This window comes from Athene noctua, chromosome 3 (genome assembly GCF_965140245.1).
Source record: "Athene noctua chromosome 3, bAthNoc1.hap1.1, whole genome shotgun sequence".
In the NCBI taxonomy this organism is placed as follows: domain Eukaryota; kingdom Metazoa; phylum Chordata; class Aves; order Strigiformes; family Strigidae; genus Athene; species Athene noctua.
Genome location: NC_134039.1, coordinates 39335097 through 39348266, shown reverse-complemented (window position 1 = coordinate 39348266; position 13170 = coordinate 39335097). Strand labels below are relative to the sequence as shown.

Below are 13170 nucleotides of genomic sequence, written 5' to 3'. Positions count from 1 at the left end.
TGCAGGCCCTGGTGAGGCAGCTGTGCCCCTGCAGCCCATGGAGGTCCATGGTGGAGCAGAGTTTTACCTGCAGCCTGTGGAGGAGCCCACGCCAGAGCATCAGAGACCATGTGTGATGGATGAACTCACTGCAACCCTCATTCACCATGGCCCTGTGCCGCTCAGGGAGAGGAGGTTGAGAAAACCAGGAGTGAGGTTGAGCCCAGATAGAAGGGAGGGGTGGGGAAAAGCTCTCTTAAGATGCACGGTTTACTTCTCATTACCCTCCTTGGATTGGACCGGTAATAAATTAAGTGAATTTTGCCAAGTCAGGTTGGTTTTGCCCATGCTGGTAATGGGTGAGCAATCTCTCCCTGCAATGACCTCACCCCGCAAGCCCTTGATTTTATCTTCTCTGCCCTGTGTGCCGAGGCGGACAGCCTGGGTAACAACAGGAGGCGGCTGTCCTGACACCGGCAAAACCAGATACGGGGAGGTCCCACGCCCCGGGGAAAGGGCGCCCGGGCGTGTGGCACCCCGGGCAGCACACGAGGCAGCCAGAGCAAAGGCTGCCAGGCCAAGGGAACGGCCCTGCCAAGGCTCACGGCCGGGCCGGGCAGCGCAAAGCGGAGAAGGCCGCAGCCTCGCTGGGGGTGGCTGGAGAGCAGCGGCCGCGCCTCGCCCCGCCAGCCCCGGCGCACAGGGGCGTCGCGGGGCTCCCGGCGGGCGGACGGGCTGGCGGCGGCAGTGGCCTCCATTTCCCGCGGCGCCCCGCGGGCGCGGCTCGGCGCCGGCGCAGTACGGGCTCGGCGCTGGGCCGGCGGTGGGGCGGGCGAGCGGGGCCATGAGCCGCCGAGGCGCGGTGCAGCGGAAGGTGCCGTGTCTGTTTGTGACCGAAGTGAAGGAGGAGCCGTCAGCCAAGCGGGAGCGCCAGGTGGCCGGGGCGGTGTGGGGCCGGGGGGAGTCGCTGGGCCGCGGCGGAGCGGAGCGGGGCAGGGCGGGCAGCAGCAGCAGCAGCACCACCGGCCGTGTCAGAGCCGCCCGGCCCGGCCTGGCCGCGGGGAGGGAGACGCCCGGCTGGTCGGAGGTTTCGCTGCATCTTTTGAGAGAAATGGACGGTAGAGGTTTCCTTAGGGCTCCCCCCCCTCCTCGTGAAATGCGGGAAGGAGAGGTCGCTCGGGTGCCGGTTCGGCTCTGTCCCGCCCTTTTCCGGGCAGGTCTGTCCAGGTGTTCACCGTGATGGTGTGTTTGCTTTTTCCCAGCGTCGGGAACAACCATGGCCAGGAATGAGGCCGCTCCAGCATGACACGGGGAGCGTGTGTAAAATCGTGCTGCCGTCCCCGCCTGTCGGCCTTGTGGGGAACAAATAAGCTTGTCTTTTTTTTTTTTTTTTTTTTTTTTTTTAGCAAAGAATTATCAGGCTTATGATGCAGGAGTTCATTGGAGGTTGTAAGACACGAGATATATACCGAGGTGAAAGTAATGGAGCCCAATCAGAGTTATTTCTTGCCGAGATGCTGTGGGCAGTGTTTGGACAGATTGGGGTGGCATTCATCTATCTAGCTGTAGACCCCCAACTTGTGTTTCCCGATTTTAGTAGCAGCAGCTACTCCTGTCTGTGGGCTGCATAGTGAACTTGAATGCATCTGGGTGACTTTCTCCTGTTGGTGTTTGACCTCTGGATGGAAGAGCAAAAATGATTGCCAGAATGACAGTAACTGAATTGTTCAACTCTGAGTACCATCACCATTTTGATAGTGGTCATGTGAGGGTACCTCCCAACATTGTTGTTCCTTCATGTAGAAAAAGCAGACAGGGGATTAGATCTGTAACTGCTATATGCTATTTTTTGTCTTTCAAAGTTCAGGCAAGGATAATACGTAGGGTTATGACTGTTAGGGAAGAAGTGTGTGTATGGGGTAAACCAGGGTTATGTTTTTTCACTACCCTGAGAACGTTTGTGTAATTTTCATTAAATCTGCATATATGCTGTATGTTATGGTTACAGACCTGATTACTAAAATATAAAACAACCATGTAATGTAACAAAAGCATGTAGAATGTTCTCATTTTATAAATTTTGAGACTTAGGCAAGACAAGGACTTGTTTTGCTACCAGAGAGAGACAGTGACCAGCTTACAAGTCAAAGTTGACTAGGAGAGAGGAGCGAGGGATGATGATTATAGAGGAAAACATTTGAGTCCAAGCACAACTGATCACATCTTTGCAGTGAAACTGTTGAGAAGTCCTCCTAGAAATCTGGAGTAGTTGTGACGAGATAGTTGTTTCAGGCCGCTGGATCAGGTAGTACTTTCCTCTGCTTGAGAGGGAAAGTGTTTAATTGACAGCACTGATATTAAGTATTTAATACCAGGATGCTTTTGCCACCTTGCATTCTGCTGGTCTATGTATTGTGTAATGTGGTGCTATTTAGTTTGAGCTCCAAACTGCAAGCTAGTCATGATGAATATCTGTTGCCATCATAATACAGGAAGGCATCTCAAAATTTTGTAGTGTTGGACTTGGAACCCTTCTAGTTTATATGCACTATTTAAAGTGGAAGGCAAAGTCTAAATACTAATCAAGAGTGGAAAAGATGGTAAGAATTTGTGAAGAGATTGCTTTTGTTCTTTTGTCTTAAAGCGTTTTCCAAACTGTCATGTCTTGAAGAAATGAGAGTGCATTTTGATAGGATTAAAAATCAACAATATAATGTATAATACTGGACATAAAACAGAGGCCAGCTGTAAGGGGCAAGAATCCCTGTGTCAACAAGGCAGTAACATAGCCATGATGAGGGTTTAAAATACCTGTCTTCTTTTCAGCCATTTAAAGTTTTGGCAACTGAAACTATAAATGGAAAGGCATTAGAGGCAGATATATACAACGCAATTCCGACTGAAAAGGTGGATGGAACCTGCTGTTATGTAACTACTTATAAAGGTAATAAGGAAGATCCATGTGCTGATTTCTCATGTTGACTAGAAGCCTTGTTTTACGTAGTTTTCACTTGTATGATTTATTGGATTACAGCTGATGTGAATTCAACTCTCATTAAACATCTTGATCACAAAATAATAATTACCATAAACATAGGAGGTATTTATTAAAGGTGGTATGGATTTTATGCTCTACAATACATGAAGTGTGGTTTAAGTGAACATGCCAATCAAGGAACTATTCCAATTTTAAAGTTTCTTATTAGTAAATCTTCCTTGCAGTGTAGAATTTATGTAATAAAGGGTGTCTAATTTCCTTGAGAAGGATTAAAAGAACTATAGCAGTTGGGAGGAAATAGGAAGACTGTGGTTCATTGCATCACTGGGTTTCTTGCCTTTGCCTGAAATTGTAAGGAAACTTTGTATTACACCTGGCAAGATTCTACAGATTTCTAGATTCGTATACAATAATTACTTTATGAATTTAAATAGTGTCTTTGGATATAAAATTTCTCTAGCAACAAACAAGAATTCATATTTTGCCTTTTATGTTGCTGATTTCAGTACTCTGCAGGGTATGGTTACCTCAGTAAACTGCTGGTTTTATCCCTCTGGAAACTCTAGGGCAACCATATCTATGGGCCAGGCTGGATCGAAAACCTAACAAACAAGCTGAAAAAAGGTTTAAACGACACTTGTATTCACTGGAAGATTGCAAAGGTTAGTGAAGATTTCTTTCCTTCTTTTTGCAATGTAAGTTGTCTAGTTGGAAAAACACCTCTAGTCTAACACAGGAAATATCGGTGGTCCTGCTCCAATTTTTTTAATGTCATGCTTAACTTTTCTTCAAGAGAGCTTTAAACTAGAATCAGTGGGGGAAGTGGATAACAGCAGGGTTGCGGTACGTCAGACAAGGGTTGGCATGGTATTACCAGAGGGTGACAATGCTAGTGATAACATTTACATGCTTCTGGGAGCGTGAACGGGTCAGGAGCATATGTATGAGAATGCACTCAGTAGGTGAAAAACAGGATGAACTGGAAGCATTGGTCAGCTCCCAGAGCTATGATATCATTGGTATTAGTCAGACTTTGTGGAATGAGTCTCATGATTTGAGTTCTGGGCTGGAGAGCTACAGGCTGTTCAGGAGGGATAGGCAGGGCAGGTGAGGTGGAGGTGTCATATTATATGTAAGGGAGGGGTTTGGTTGTACAGCCCTTACAGTTAGTGATGATGTGGTTGAGAACTGAGGGAATGGAAAATAGAGGAGATGTTGTAGTGGGTCTACTACCTATCTCCCAGCCAGAGTGTAATAAGCACTGATGAGTTATTCTATAGGCAATTAGGAGAAATTTCTGATTGGTAGCCCTTGTCCATATGGGAGTTTTCAACTTCCCAGGCATCAACTGGGAACACCATACTGCTGTGACAAGCAGGTCTTGGAAATCCTTGAAGTTTGTAGGAGATAACTTTTTGTCACAGGTACTCAGTGAGCCAACTAGGAAAGATGCCTCCTAGAGTTGCTGTCTGTGAATAGAGAAGGTGTCCTGATTCAGTGTCGAGGGAGGTTTCGATACGATCCCAAGAGCGAGATTAAGACACAAACAAGGTCAAATGCCCCAAGTGAAGAGGGGTAGCGATAGGACAGAATGGAAGGAAGAGACAGAAATAAGGCAAGGATGTGGGATAGGGCTGCAAGAATAGGCACCACCATGAATCCAATGGCATCCTGTTGGTCCTCAGCCTTCAATTCTTTGGTAGTGGGTGCACACGGATCTGGCTTCGATGGTGGATGCATCCTGAGCAAAATTTTCAGCTGCCTTTTTAAGTTCATCAGATCTGCTGATTAGCATATTTTCCCACCTTTAGGTTTTTTTTCTCTGGTCTCACAGGTTTTGTTGCATCTGGCTTCAGGGCAGGAATGTTTGCCTCTTGTCAGTTCATTAGCAATGCAGGCATGGGGTCTGGCCTACACAGCAGAGCCACAAACGGCTACAGGATGGGGCCAACTCAGTACACTTCTGCTCCTTTGAGGCTTGTCTAAAGAGTCCAACAATGCAACCACAAAAAAGTGGGGGGGTTATCCTTCAATACACTTCCACTTCCCTGGGTGATATCCCCCAGACCAATTCACAGGCCGCAGCAGCTTCTCTTGAAGGTTTACACAGACACAAGTGAGCTTTGAGACAGTCATAGGACATTTCAGTCTCTCACAGAAGGACTCATGAGGGATGTGATGGTAGGTGGCTGCCTTGGCCACAGTGATCGTGAAATGGTTGAGTTTAAAATTTACAGTGTAATAAGAAAAAAGGACAGCAGAGTTGCTACCCTGGACTTCAGGAGAGAAAACTTTCAGCTATTCAGGGAGCTATTTATTAGAATACCCTGGGAATCTGCTTAGGAGTCCACAAGTGCTGGTCAGTCTTTACAAACCACCTTTTAGAAGTACAGGAGCAGGCAATTCCATTGTGTTGTAAGTCAAGCAAGTGGGGCAGAAGACCAGCTTGGCTGAACAGGGACCTCCTTGTAGAGCTGCAGAGGAAAAAGAAATTGTATGATCTCTGGAAGCAAGGTCGGGAAGACTAGAGTCTGGAAGCTTTGCAGGAAGATTAGAGCCGTGGTTTGTATATGCAGGGAGAAGACATGAAAGGCCAAAGCTCAATTAGAGTTGAAACTAGCCAGTGTTGTTTCAAATAACAAGAAGGGCTTTTTAAAGTATGTTAATAGCAAGAAGAGGTCTGAAGAAAACATTGGATCAATACTTGTTGAAGATGGTCACCTGACTAATAGGGATGAAGAAAAAGCAGAAATATTAACTGTGTATTTTTGCCTCAGTCTTTAATAATACTGATAGAGCTTGGACTGCCTGATCCCCTGTGTCAGAGGACCACAAGGGTGGGAACGGTGACTTTGCATTTGTGGATACTGAAATTGTAAGGGATCAGCTGAATGTGAACATGGTGTCTGATGGAATTCATCCCAGAGTACTGAAGGGGCTAGTGGATGTTATGGCAGGATGCCTCTCTATCATCTACTAAAGGTCTTGGGAGTCAGGAGGTCCCTGCTGACTGGAAGATAGCCAGTGTTATTCCAGTCTACAAAGAGGGCGTGAGGGAAGACCTAGGGAATGACAGACTAACTTCAGTTCCTGAAAAAATTACGGAGACAATTATACTGAGTACTATTGAAAGGCATTCAAAGAATAATGAAGTCATTGGGCACAGTCAACATGGATTCACAAAGGGAAAGTCCTGTTTTTGCTAATTTGATATCCTTCAGTGATAAGGTAACTGCATAATGGATGAAGGGAAAGCAGTGGATGTAGTTTTTCTGAACTTCAGTAGGGCTTTTGATACTGTCCCTCACAGCATCCTGCTGTATATGTTGTCCAGCTGTGGGATGAGCAGGTTCATGGTGTGCTGGGTGACGAACTGGCTGAAGGGCAGGGCTCAAAGGGTTGTAGCAAGTGGGGCTGCATCTATAACCCGTCACTAGCAGTGTTCCTCATGGTTCAACTCTAGGGCCAGTTCTCCTCAGTATATTTATCAATGATCTGCATGCAGGAGCAAGTTTGCTGACGATACCGAACTGGGGAGGTGCTGTTGATGCTCTTGAGGGACCAGATGCCTTGCAGAGGAATCTAGATAGATTGGAGCATTGGGCATTGATTCATGCAATGAAATTTAACAAGTCAAAATGCCAGATTCTGCACCTAGGATGGAGTAATGCCAGGCACAATTATAAACTAGGAAAGGAGTGGCTGAAGAGCAGTCAACCAACCCTGCTGGTTGGCAGCAAGTTCAACATGAGTCAGCTGCATGCCCTGGCAGCCCAGAGGACAAACCGCATCCTGGGATGCATCAAACACAGCATAACCAGCTTGTCAGAAGAGGCGATCATCCCACTGTATTCAGTGTTGGTGCAGCTTCACTTTTGAGTGCTGTGTGCAGTGCTGGGCCCCACAATTTAAGAAGGATGTGAGGGTCCTTGAATGTGTCCAGAGGAGGGCAACAAAGCTGGTGAAAGGTCTAGAAGGAATGTCCTGTGAGGAGTAGCTAAGGACTTTGGGCTTGTCTAGTTTGGAGAAAAGGAGGCTGAGAGGTGACCTCATTGCTCTCTACAGCTTCCTGAGGAGGGGGAGTGGGGAGGGAGGTGCTGATCTCTTCTCCCTGGGATCCAGTGATAGGATATGTGGGAATGGTTCAAAGCTGCACAAGGGGAGGGGTAATCTGGACATTAGGAAGCATTTCTTGGTCAAACACTGGAACAGGCTTCCGATGTGGTCAGTGCCCAACCCTGTCAGTGTTTAAGAGGCATTTGGACAAGGACCTGAACCTGCTTTAACTTTTGGTCAGCCCTGAATTGGTCAGGCAGTTGGACTAGATGATCATTGTAGGTCCCTTCCAACTGAAATAGTCTATTTCTTTTGCTCTAGTTTAAATATAGTCTAAGTAGCTATTTTTTAATCTTAATTTTGAACCTTTAAACTACTGTGATGGTTTAAAGCTCTGCTGGGACCAGAGACCACGTTGCCGTTGTCCCTCCCCCACCCTTGGACACAAGTAGGGCACAAACCCCGGGTTAAAATAAGAAGAAATTTAATGCAACAGTGTAATAAACAATCTGAACAACGACAGTAGCAATGATAACAACAATAACAGTAAACAAGACAAAAGATAGAGAAATACCACAATGGTTATAGACAGCTTGCTTGCGATGTTCCCCGCCACCAAAAGCCACAAAGGAAAAAGTTCCCGTGCTGCCATGCTGGACCTGAGGTCAGCATGGTATGAATAACCCGGCTGGAGATCCTTCCCCCTCTCTGCTGGGGAAACTTAACCCTATCCTAGCTGAACCAGGACAACTACTTAAAGGCTACTATGCTTCTTTAAACCCTCCTGTTTGTAGACTGCTTGAGTGTGCCAGATGTTGGTGCTTGTACAAAGTAACTGGGACTACTGTCTGTAAAACAAGGTTTAGATCAATGGTATTTTAATACTTGCATTGAAACACTATAAAAATGTAAAATTGGCTAACAGTTTGCCAAAAACTAAATGTCACATTTATATGTCTAGAATTTGTTTGGAATGTTAAAGAGGATTTCAAGCCTGTGCCAGATACCTGGATTCCAGCAAAGGACATAGAGTTCTCTAATGGCAATCCTTTGCCTGATGAAAACGGACATATGCCAGGTACCTATGATGCAGTGCAGGTAAAATTGGGGGGGGGGGAACTATTTTTGAAGTCAGTTAGAATTAGTTCCAGAGTTAAAAGTAGTAGTTAACATACTTGGAAAACAATTGGGATGTCACTCATTCACTATCCAGAAAGGCTTTGTTTTTCTGTCACATTGAAAATAATTGCAGTTTGCTGACAGACTTACAGGGCTTCAGCTGAAGGCACAGGTGTCATGTTTGCATTCTTGTGGCATTTCTCTGAAATACAATGCAGTTTTTCTTGTTACTCTTTGTAGTCAACTGTTTTTTTTTTAAAATGCATGTACAGTTCTAGTATGCATTTGATAACTTCAGATATTTACTTCTGTAAAATGCAATGTTTTCTCATAGGTTGGGTGCCTGTGGAGAAAAATAGTAAGCAATATTGCTGGCACTCATCTGTTGTAAATTATGAGGCTGAAGTAGCGCTGGTATTGAAACACCATGCTGACCCAGGGCTTCTGGAAATCAGTCCAGTGCCATTATCAGAAATTTTGGAACAAACATTGGAGCTCATTGGGACTAATATTAATGCAAATCCATATGGTAAGTTTGTATGGTCTGTTCTTAAATACGTCTTTATGTAGTCATATTTTTGAGTGAAAACTCTACTTTTCCTTTGTGTAAGTTTTAAAAAGTTCTACGGAAGCAATGTAACCTGTTCAGAAAGGAAAGGGCTAGCTCAAAGAACACTCACCCAGTTATGCCTATTAAACCTCCTTCCACCTGGATGTTCTTTGGGAGTTCCTATAAAACTTTGCTTTAGTCTTTCAAAAAATATTTTGACTGGAAAAGTTGTATTTAAATATTAGTATTAAAGTATTTTAATAAGATGGTTTGTTGGTGACTTTTTTTTACTTGATCTTTTGTTGCTGTTTAGTACATTAAAGTAGATAATTCTATGCAGACTTCTTATTTTTTGAGTCCCTATAGTTAGTCATAAGTTGCAATTTTTAAATTATAAAATAAATCGAATATTTTTTTAAGCAAATGTAATTTAAGCTGAATTTGGGTTATGGCTTCTCCCTCTAAAAGCCTTATAATAAAAAACAATTAGGTACGAGCACAAGTGAGTTCTGAGATTTGCTGTTAGGATAACTTGCAAGGTTGTATAAGAAAAATAGTTTCCAGTCTAAGCATTTTCTCAGAATGTAAAGGAACTGTAACAAAAAATTCTAATAGCTGTATTCTTAGATGAAGATTTACTTTGAACAGTCAAGTGACGAGGCAATGCATTTGTTAATGGTTGGGCTTAAGTATGAATCCATATTCATAAGAAAATATGCCAGATTTTCAGGAACTAAGATGTTTGTGCTATTGGTCGTGATCTGAAACATGACTAATTTAGCTAGGAGCTTTATGGTTACTGAGGAGGTGACTACAAAGACAAAACAGATAACTGTATAAATCTGTCATGTTTATTTTATATAAATAAAAAGTTAAATGAGGGGAAAAAGATACACTATTACGTATCAAATGTATTTACCTGTTCTTAAAGGCAGGACAGTGTTATAGTACCTAATAGGTCTACCTTTATAGGGTGCTTTTAAGATAGCTGTAATAACAGGAGAGGAAAATCTTAAGTTACCATATGTAACTAGCAGGAAGTTTTTTGTTTCTTGTTAATATAGGATTAGGAAGCAAGAAGCAGCCTCTACACCTTCTTGTACCACATGGAGCATTTGAGATAAAGAATCCACCTACTCTGAAACAAAATGACATATTGTCTTGGTTTGAAGGCTGCAGTGAGGGTAAAGTTGAAGGAATTGTGTGGCACTGCCATAATGGGTGTTTAATCAAGGTAAATATATAGATGGACATGTGGAAAGCACTATAATTTATAGTATGGTGAAGTATTGTGAGGTAGTCAGTTTGTATCGTTTTGCAAATTCTTTAGTAGTAAATGCTCTCCTAGCAAATCAGGTGATTGCAGAATTACTCAAACTGGTGAATCACTACACTGACAACATATTAAAACTTTTATTTATCTACATTATGCTAATAAAGTAATTGAGAACATAAACCAGTATTTTCTTGCATCTCTATATAGGAATCACTCAACATTTTAAAGCTTAACTATTAAAAAAATTAATTCTTGTAATGTTGTATTGTTAATAAGGATATGATTTTTGATTAATTAGCAACTTTATATTATTTCTGAAGCTGTGGAGGACACCTTGGTTCTGGTTTGCCTTTTGTACTTCATTGTTACTCAGATAACTGATTAATGGTTGTAATTGCCTTAATGGAGAGGATCCTAGAATTAAAGCACCCACACCCCTCCAAGTTGAAAACTGTTGGGCCACTATATCAAAATGTCGAAACTTACCTTTTTTTCTTTTTATTTTAGCTCCATCGGCATCATCTTGGTTTACGCTGGCCACTTCCAGATACATACCTGAATTCTCAGCCTGTTGTAATTTCTTTTAATAGAACTAAATATGACTGTGACTTTGAACCAAGGAGTTTGTTTCACTATTTTTCAAACTTGGATGGTCAAAGATTTGACAGACTCAAAGATATAAAGTTTGATGCTTGAACTGATTTTTCTCTTTAAATTGTTGCAAGTGCTGCATTCCTTTTATTTGTGCCTACCACATCACTCTTTACAAATCATCTTCTGGCTTAGGCGGCAGGCTAGGTACTGTATGATTTAAATCTTTTCCTAAATGATTAATTTTATATAATAGATCTGACATCCAGCACAGACATCTAGCTTTCAGCATGTTTATTTGCAGTTCTGAAAAATCCCTAACTTCTGAACCCATTTCTGGAATCTGTTGTAATTAAGTGTAAGTAGTATGTTGTCTAACACTGGCTGGTCCTAATAGCTTAGCTAATGAATGCAGTCAGCTCTCAAAAGTTCCATAGGTTGCACTTCTATAAATATAATTGTTATGACAATGTTATATGTAGGATTCAGATTTAGGATCTAGTTGTTCTTAACGGTAAAGGACATATTTTAGGTGGGACCAGAATTAGTCCTGAAATTTGATTTTATTTTTTTTTTAAAGTTGTAACAATTTCTTTTTGGGGAAAGCTTTTCACTGGATTATTTAATTGGTAAGATGCAGTAATATGCTACTATCTGAAAACCTAATTAAGCTGTATCCTACAGGTACTTCCACTATTTTGGGATAAAAAGAGTAAATAATAGAAAGTATACTAGTTTTATATTAGGAAACTTCAAAGACATTAAGCAAGAGGGCATACAAATAATAAAGGTGAGAATGCACAAGCATTTGGGTTGGCTTTATTTTATCTGTGCTATAAAAGTATACATCCAGCTACATAAAATATACAAAATGAAAAATCATTTATCTACAAAAATACCATTAGTTTGGCTGAAATACTATTAACTTTATTTTCTTTACTCTTGGATTTTCTAAAACTGAGGTAAAAACAACCTAGGACGTAAGAATAGACATCCAGTATGGTGACCCTGAGTACACAGTTTCTTAAGAAGTATGATAGCACGAGACAGCAAGAACAAATTACATATTCTTATATTCTCTTTAGGATAAGTCTGAGGTTTCAACTTCACCTGACACCTGTGTATTACCCAAATTACCGTTCTAAATGAAAACATATTACTGCAAAGGAGTTGGGAGAGGAAAAACTCACTTTTATTTTGACTAGTGTATATTAAACACTGACCATAATCTGTTGATCTGCACTCTTGGGTATGTGCCAGACTATTGTAACTTTAATGGACTTGTATCATTCCAAGATAAAACCAGACAAATAAATCATGTATTAGCCCCAGAGTTTATTTTCTGTATCGATACTGGAGATACTAAACACTAGCCTGATCAACAGAAATGTTGCCTTGACTATGCACTTGAATGGCAAACTCTTGAGAAACCTGCTTTAATCTCTCTTCTAAGATAATATTTTTTTTTAATTCTTCATTGTAGTTATATTTCAGATCCTCAATTTCTTCAAAAAAGGAAGGGTTGAAGTTTTCTAGTTCTCTTCTCAGCTTTTCTGTTTCTTCCTTTTAAAAAGAATGAAGGAGTACTACCTTTAATACAGAACTTAGGAAATACATGTCAACAACATCTTTTTTTTCTTTAGGAGGCCAAGAGATGAGAGAATAAGCACATTCTCTCTCAACTCAATCTACCCAGGAACAACACATTCACTAACAACAAAACAGGCTTCATAAAGGTAATGTTTAGAAATTGACTTTGTCATTAAATATTACTTTAGGTATTAAACAGGTCTTTCTAGCTAACCATAATTTTGCCCATTATCTTGCCTGGGATGATCCATGCAACTCGCCTTTAACTGCTGTTTTTCCAACTCTGAGGCTTTCAGCTGTGTCTGGAGGTCAGCTACTTCTTTTATTAACTTGTCATTTTTATCCTTCTCTACAATTTCATTATGTCCTGCAAAAATAATGGTGATTTGTTATGAAATTTAAGGTAATGAAAATCAATGACACAAATAATCTTGTTAGAGTAATTCTGCATCTCCTGAAAGCTTAAACAGTTAAAGTGTGTAAATCCAACTGGGATCAGTAGCCACCAAAAATTCAATCATCTGGGTTTTTTTAGTTCTTGCACAAATTACATGGTGGTGTTTCATTCCTGTGATTGAATGCAATACTCCAAGGGCCAGTTTTTTAAGCACACTTCTGAGAAATATGACATGTATATTTCTCTGAATTAAATGCAGGAAACTTGGAAATAACATAGTACAGGGATCTTGTTAGTTGTATTAAGAACTTCAAGAGGGTTAACTTTTATTTTTTTTCACCATCATATGGCAGTGTGCTGCTCTATAGTGCTTTGCTTTTCCCAGGGGACTGATGCCTGCTAAGTCTTAAATCATTCACAGAGCTGGTATCTGGAAATAGACACTCATTCCCTGGCAGCTTGGAACTGAAGGCAACTTTGGGTAGGCAAAAGGGTTTCAATGAATCAATTACTGACATCTTACAAGCAGTCTTTTAAGGTTTGTAAAGTAAATGGTGGCATAAACTACGCATCTTCTTGGAAAGGGAAATCTTACAGAGATTACAGCCTCTTGT

The 13170-nt window shown here is 41.6% G+C and overlaps 2 protein-coding genes across 4 annotated transcripts in view; one reads left to right on the top strand and one right to left on the bottom strand.

Moving 5' to 3' along the window:
- The first annotated feature begins 785 nt into the window (after window positions 1-785).
- RLIG1 (RNA 5'-phosphate and 3'-OH ligase 1) lies at window positions 786-10684 on the top strand. Its single transcript, XM_074902776.1, has 7 exons — window positions 786-913; window positions 2806-2923; window positions 3544-3639; window positions 7995-8111; window positions 8487-8681; window positions 9767-9936; window positions 10486-10684. Exons 1-7 carry the CDS (start codon window positions 824-826, stop codon window positions 10672-10674), a joined length of 975 nt encoding a protein of 324 aa, XP_074758877.1. The 5' UTR covers window positions 786-823; the 3' UTR covers window positions 10675-10684.
- A 1247-nt stretch (window positions 10685-11931) lies between these two features.
- CEP290 (centrosomal protein 290) overlaps window positions 11932-13170 on the bottom strand; it is a 54325-nt gene continuing 53086 nt past the window's right edge. The window contains exons 54-55 of one of the 3 annotated variants that reach the window (XM_074902775.1): window positions 12420-12526; window positions 11932-12132 (exon numbers count right to left, since the gene is read on the bottom strand). In XM_074902775.1, the coding sequence (XP_074758876.1) occupies window positions 11932-12132; window positions 12420-12526 (308 nt within the window). Of the gene's footprint in view, window positions 12527-13170 lie in introns of all 3 variants that reach the window. The other 2 variants (XM_074902774.1, XM_074902773.1) reach the window with 2 other exon arrangements.

Coding starts and splice junctions, on each gene's coding strand:
- RLIG1 (XM_074902776.1), top strand. CDS start 824: ATGAGCCGCCGAGGCGCGGTGCAGCGGAAGGTGCCGTGTCTGTTTGTG. Junction 914..2,805: donor CAGCCAAGCGGGAGCGCCAG/GTGGCCGGGGCG, acceptor TCTTCTTTTCAG/CCATTTAAAGTTTTGGCAAC. Junction 2,924..3,543: donor TTATGTAACTACTTATAAAG/GTAATAAGGAAG, acceptor TGGAAACTCTAG/GGCAACCATATCTATGGGCC.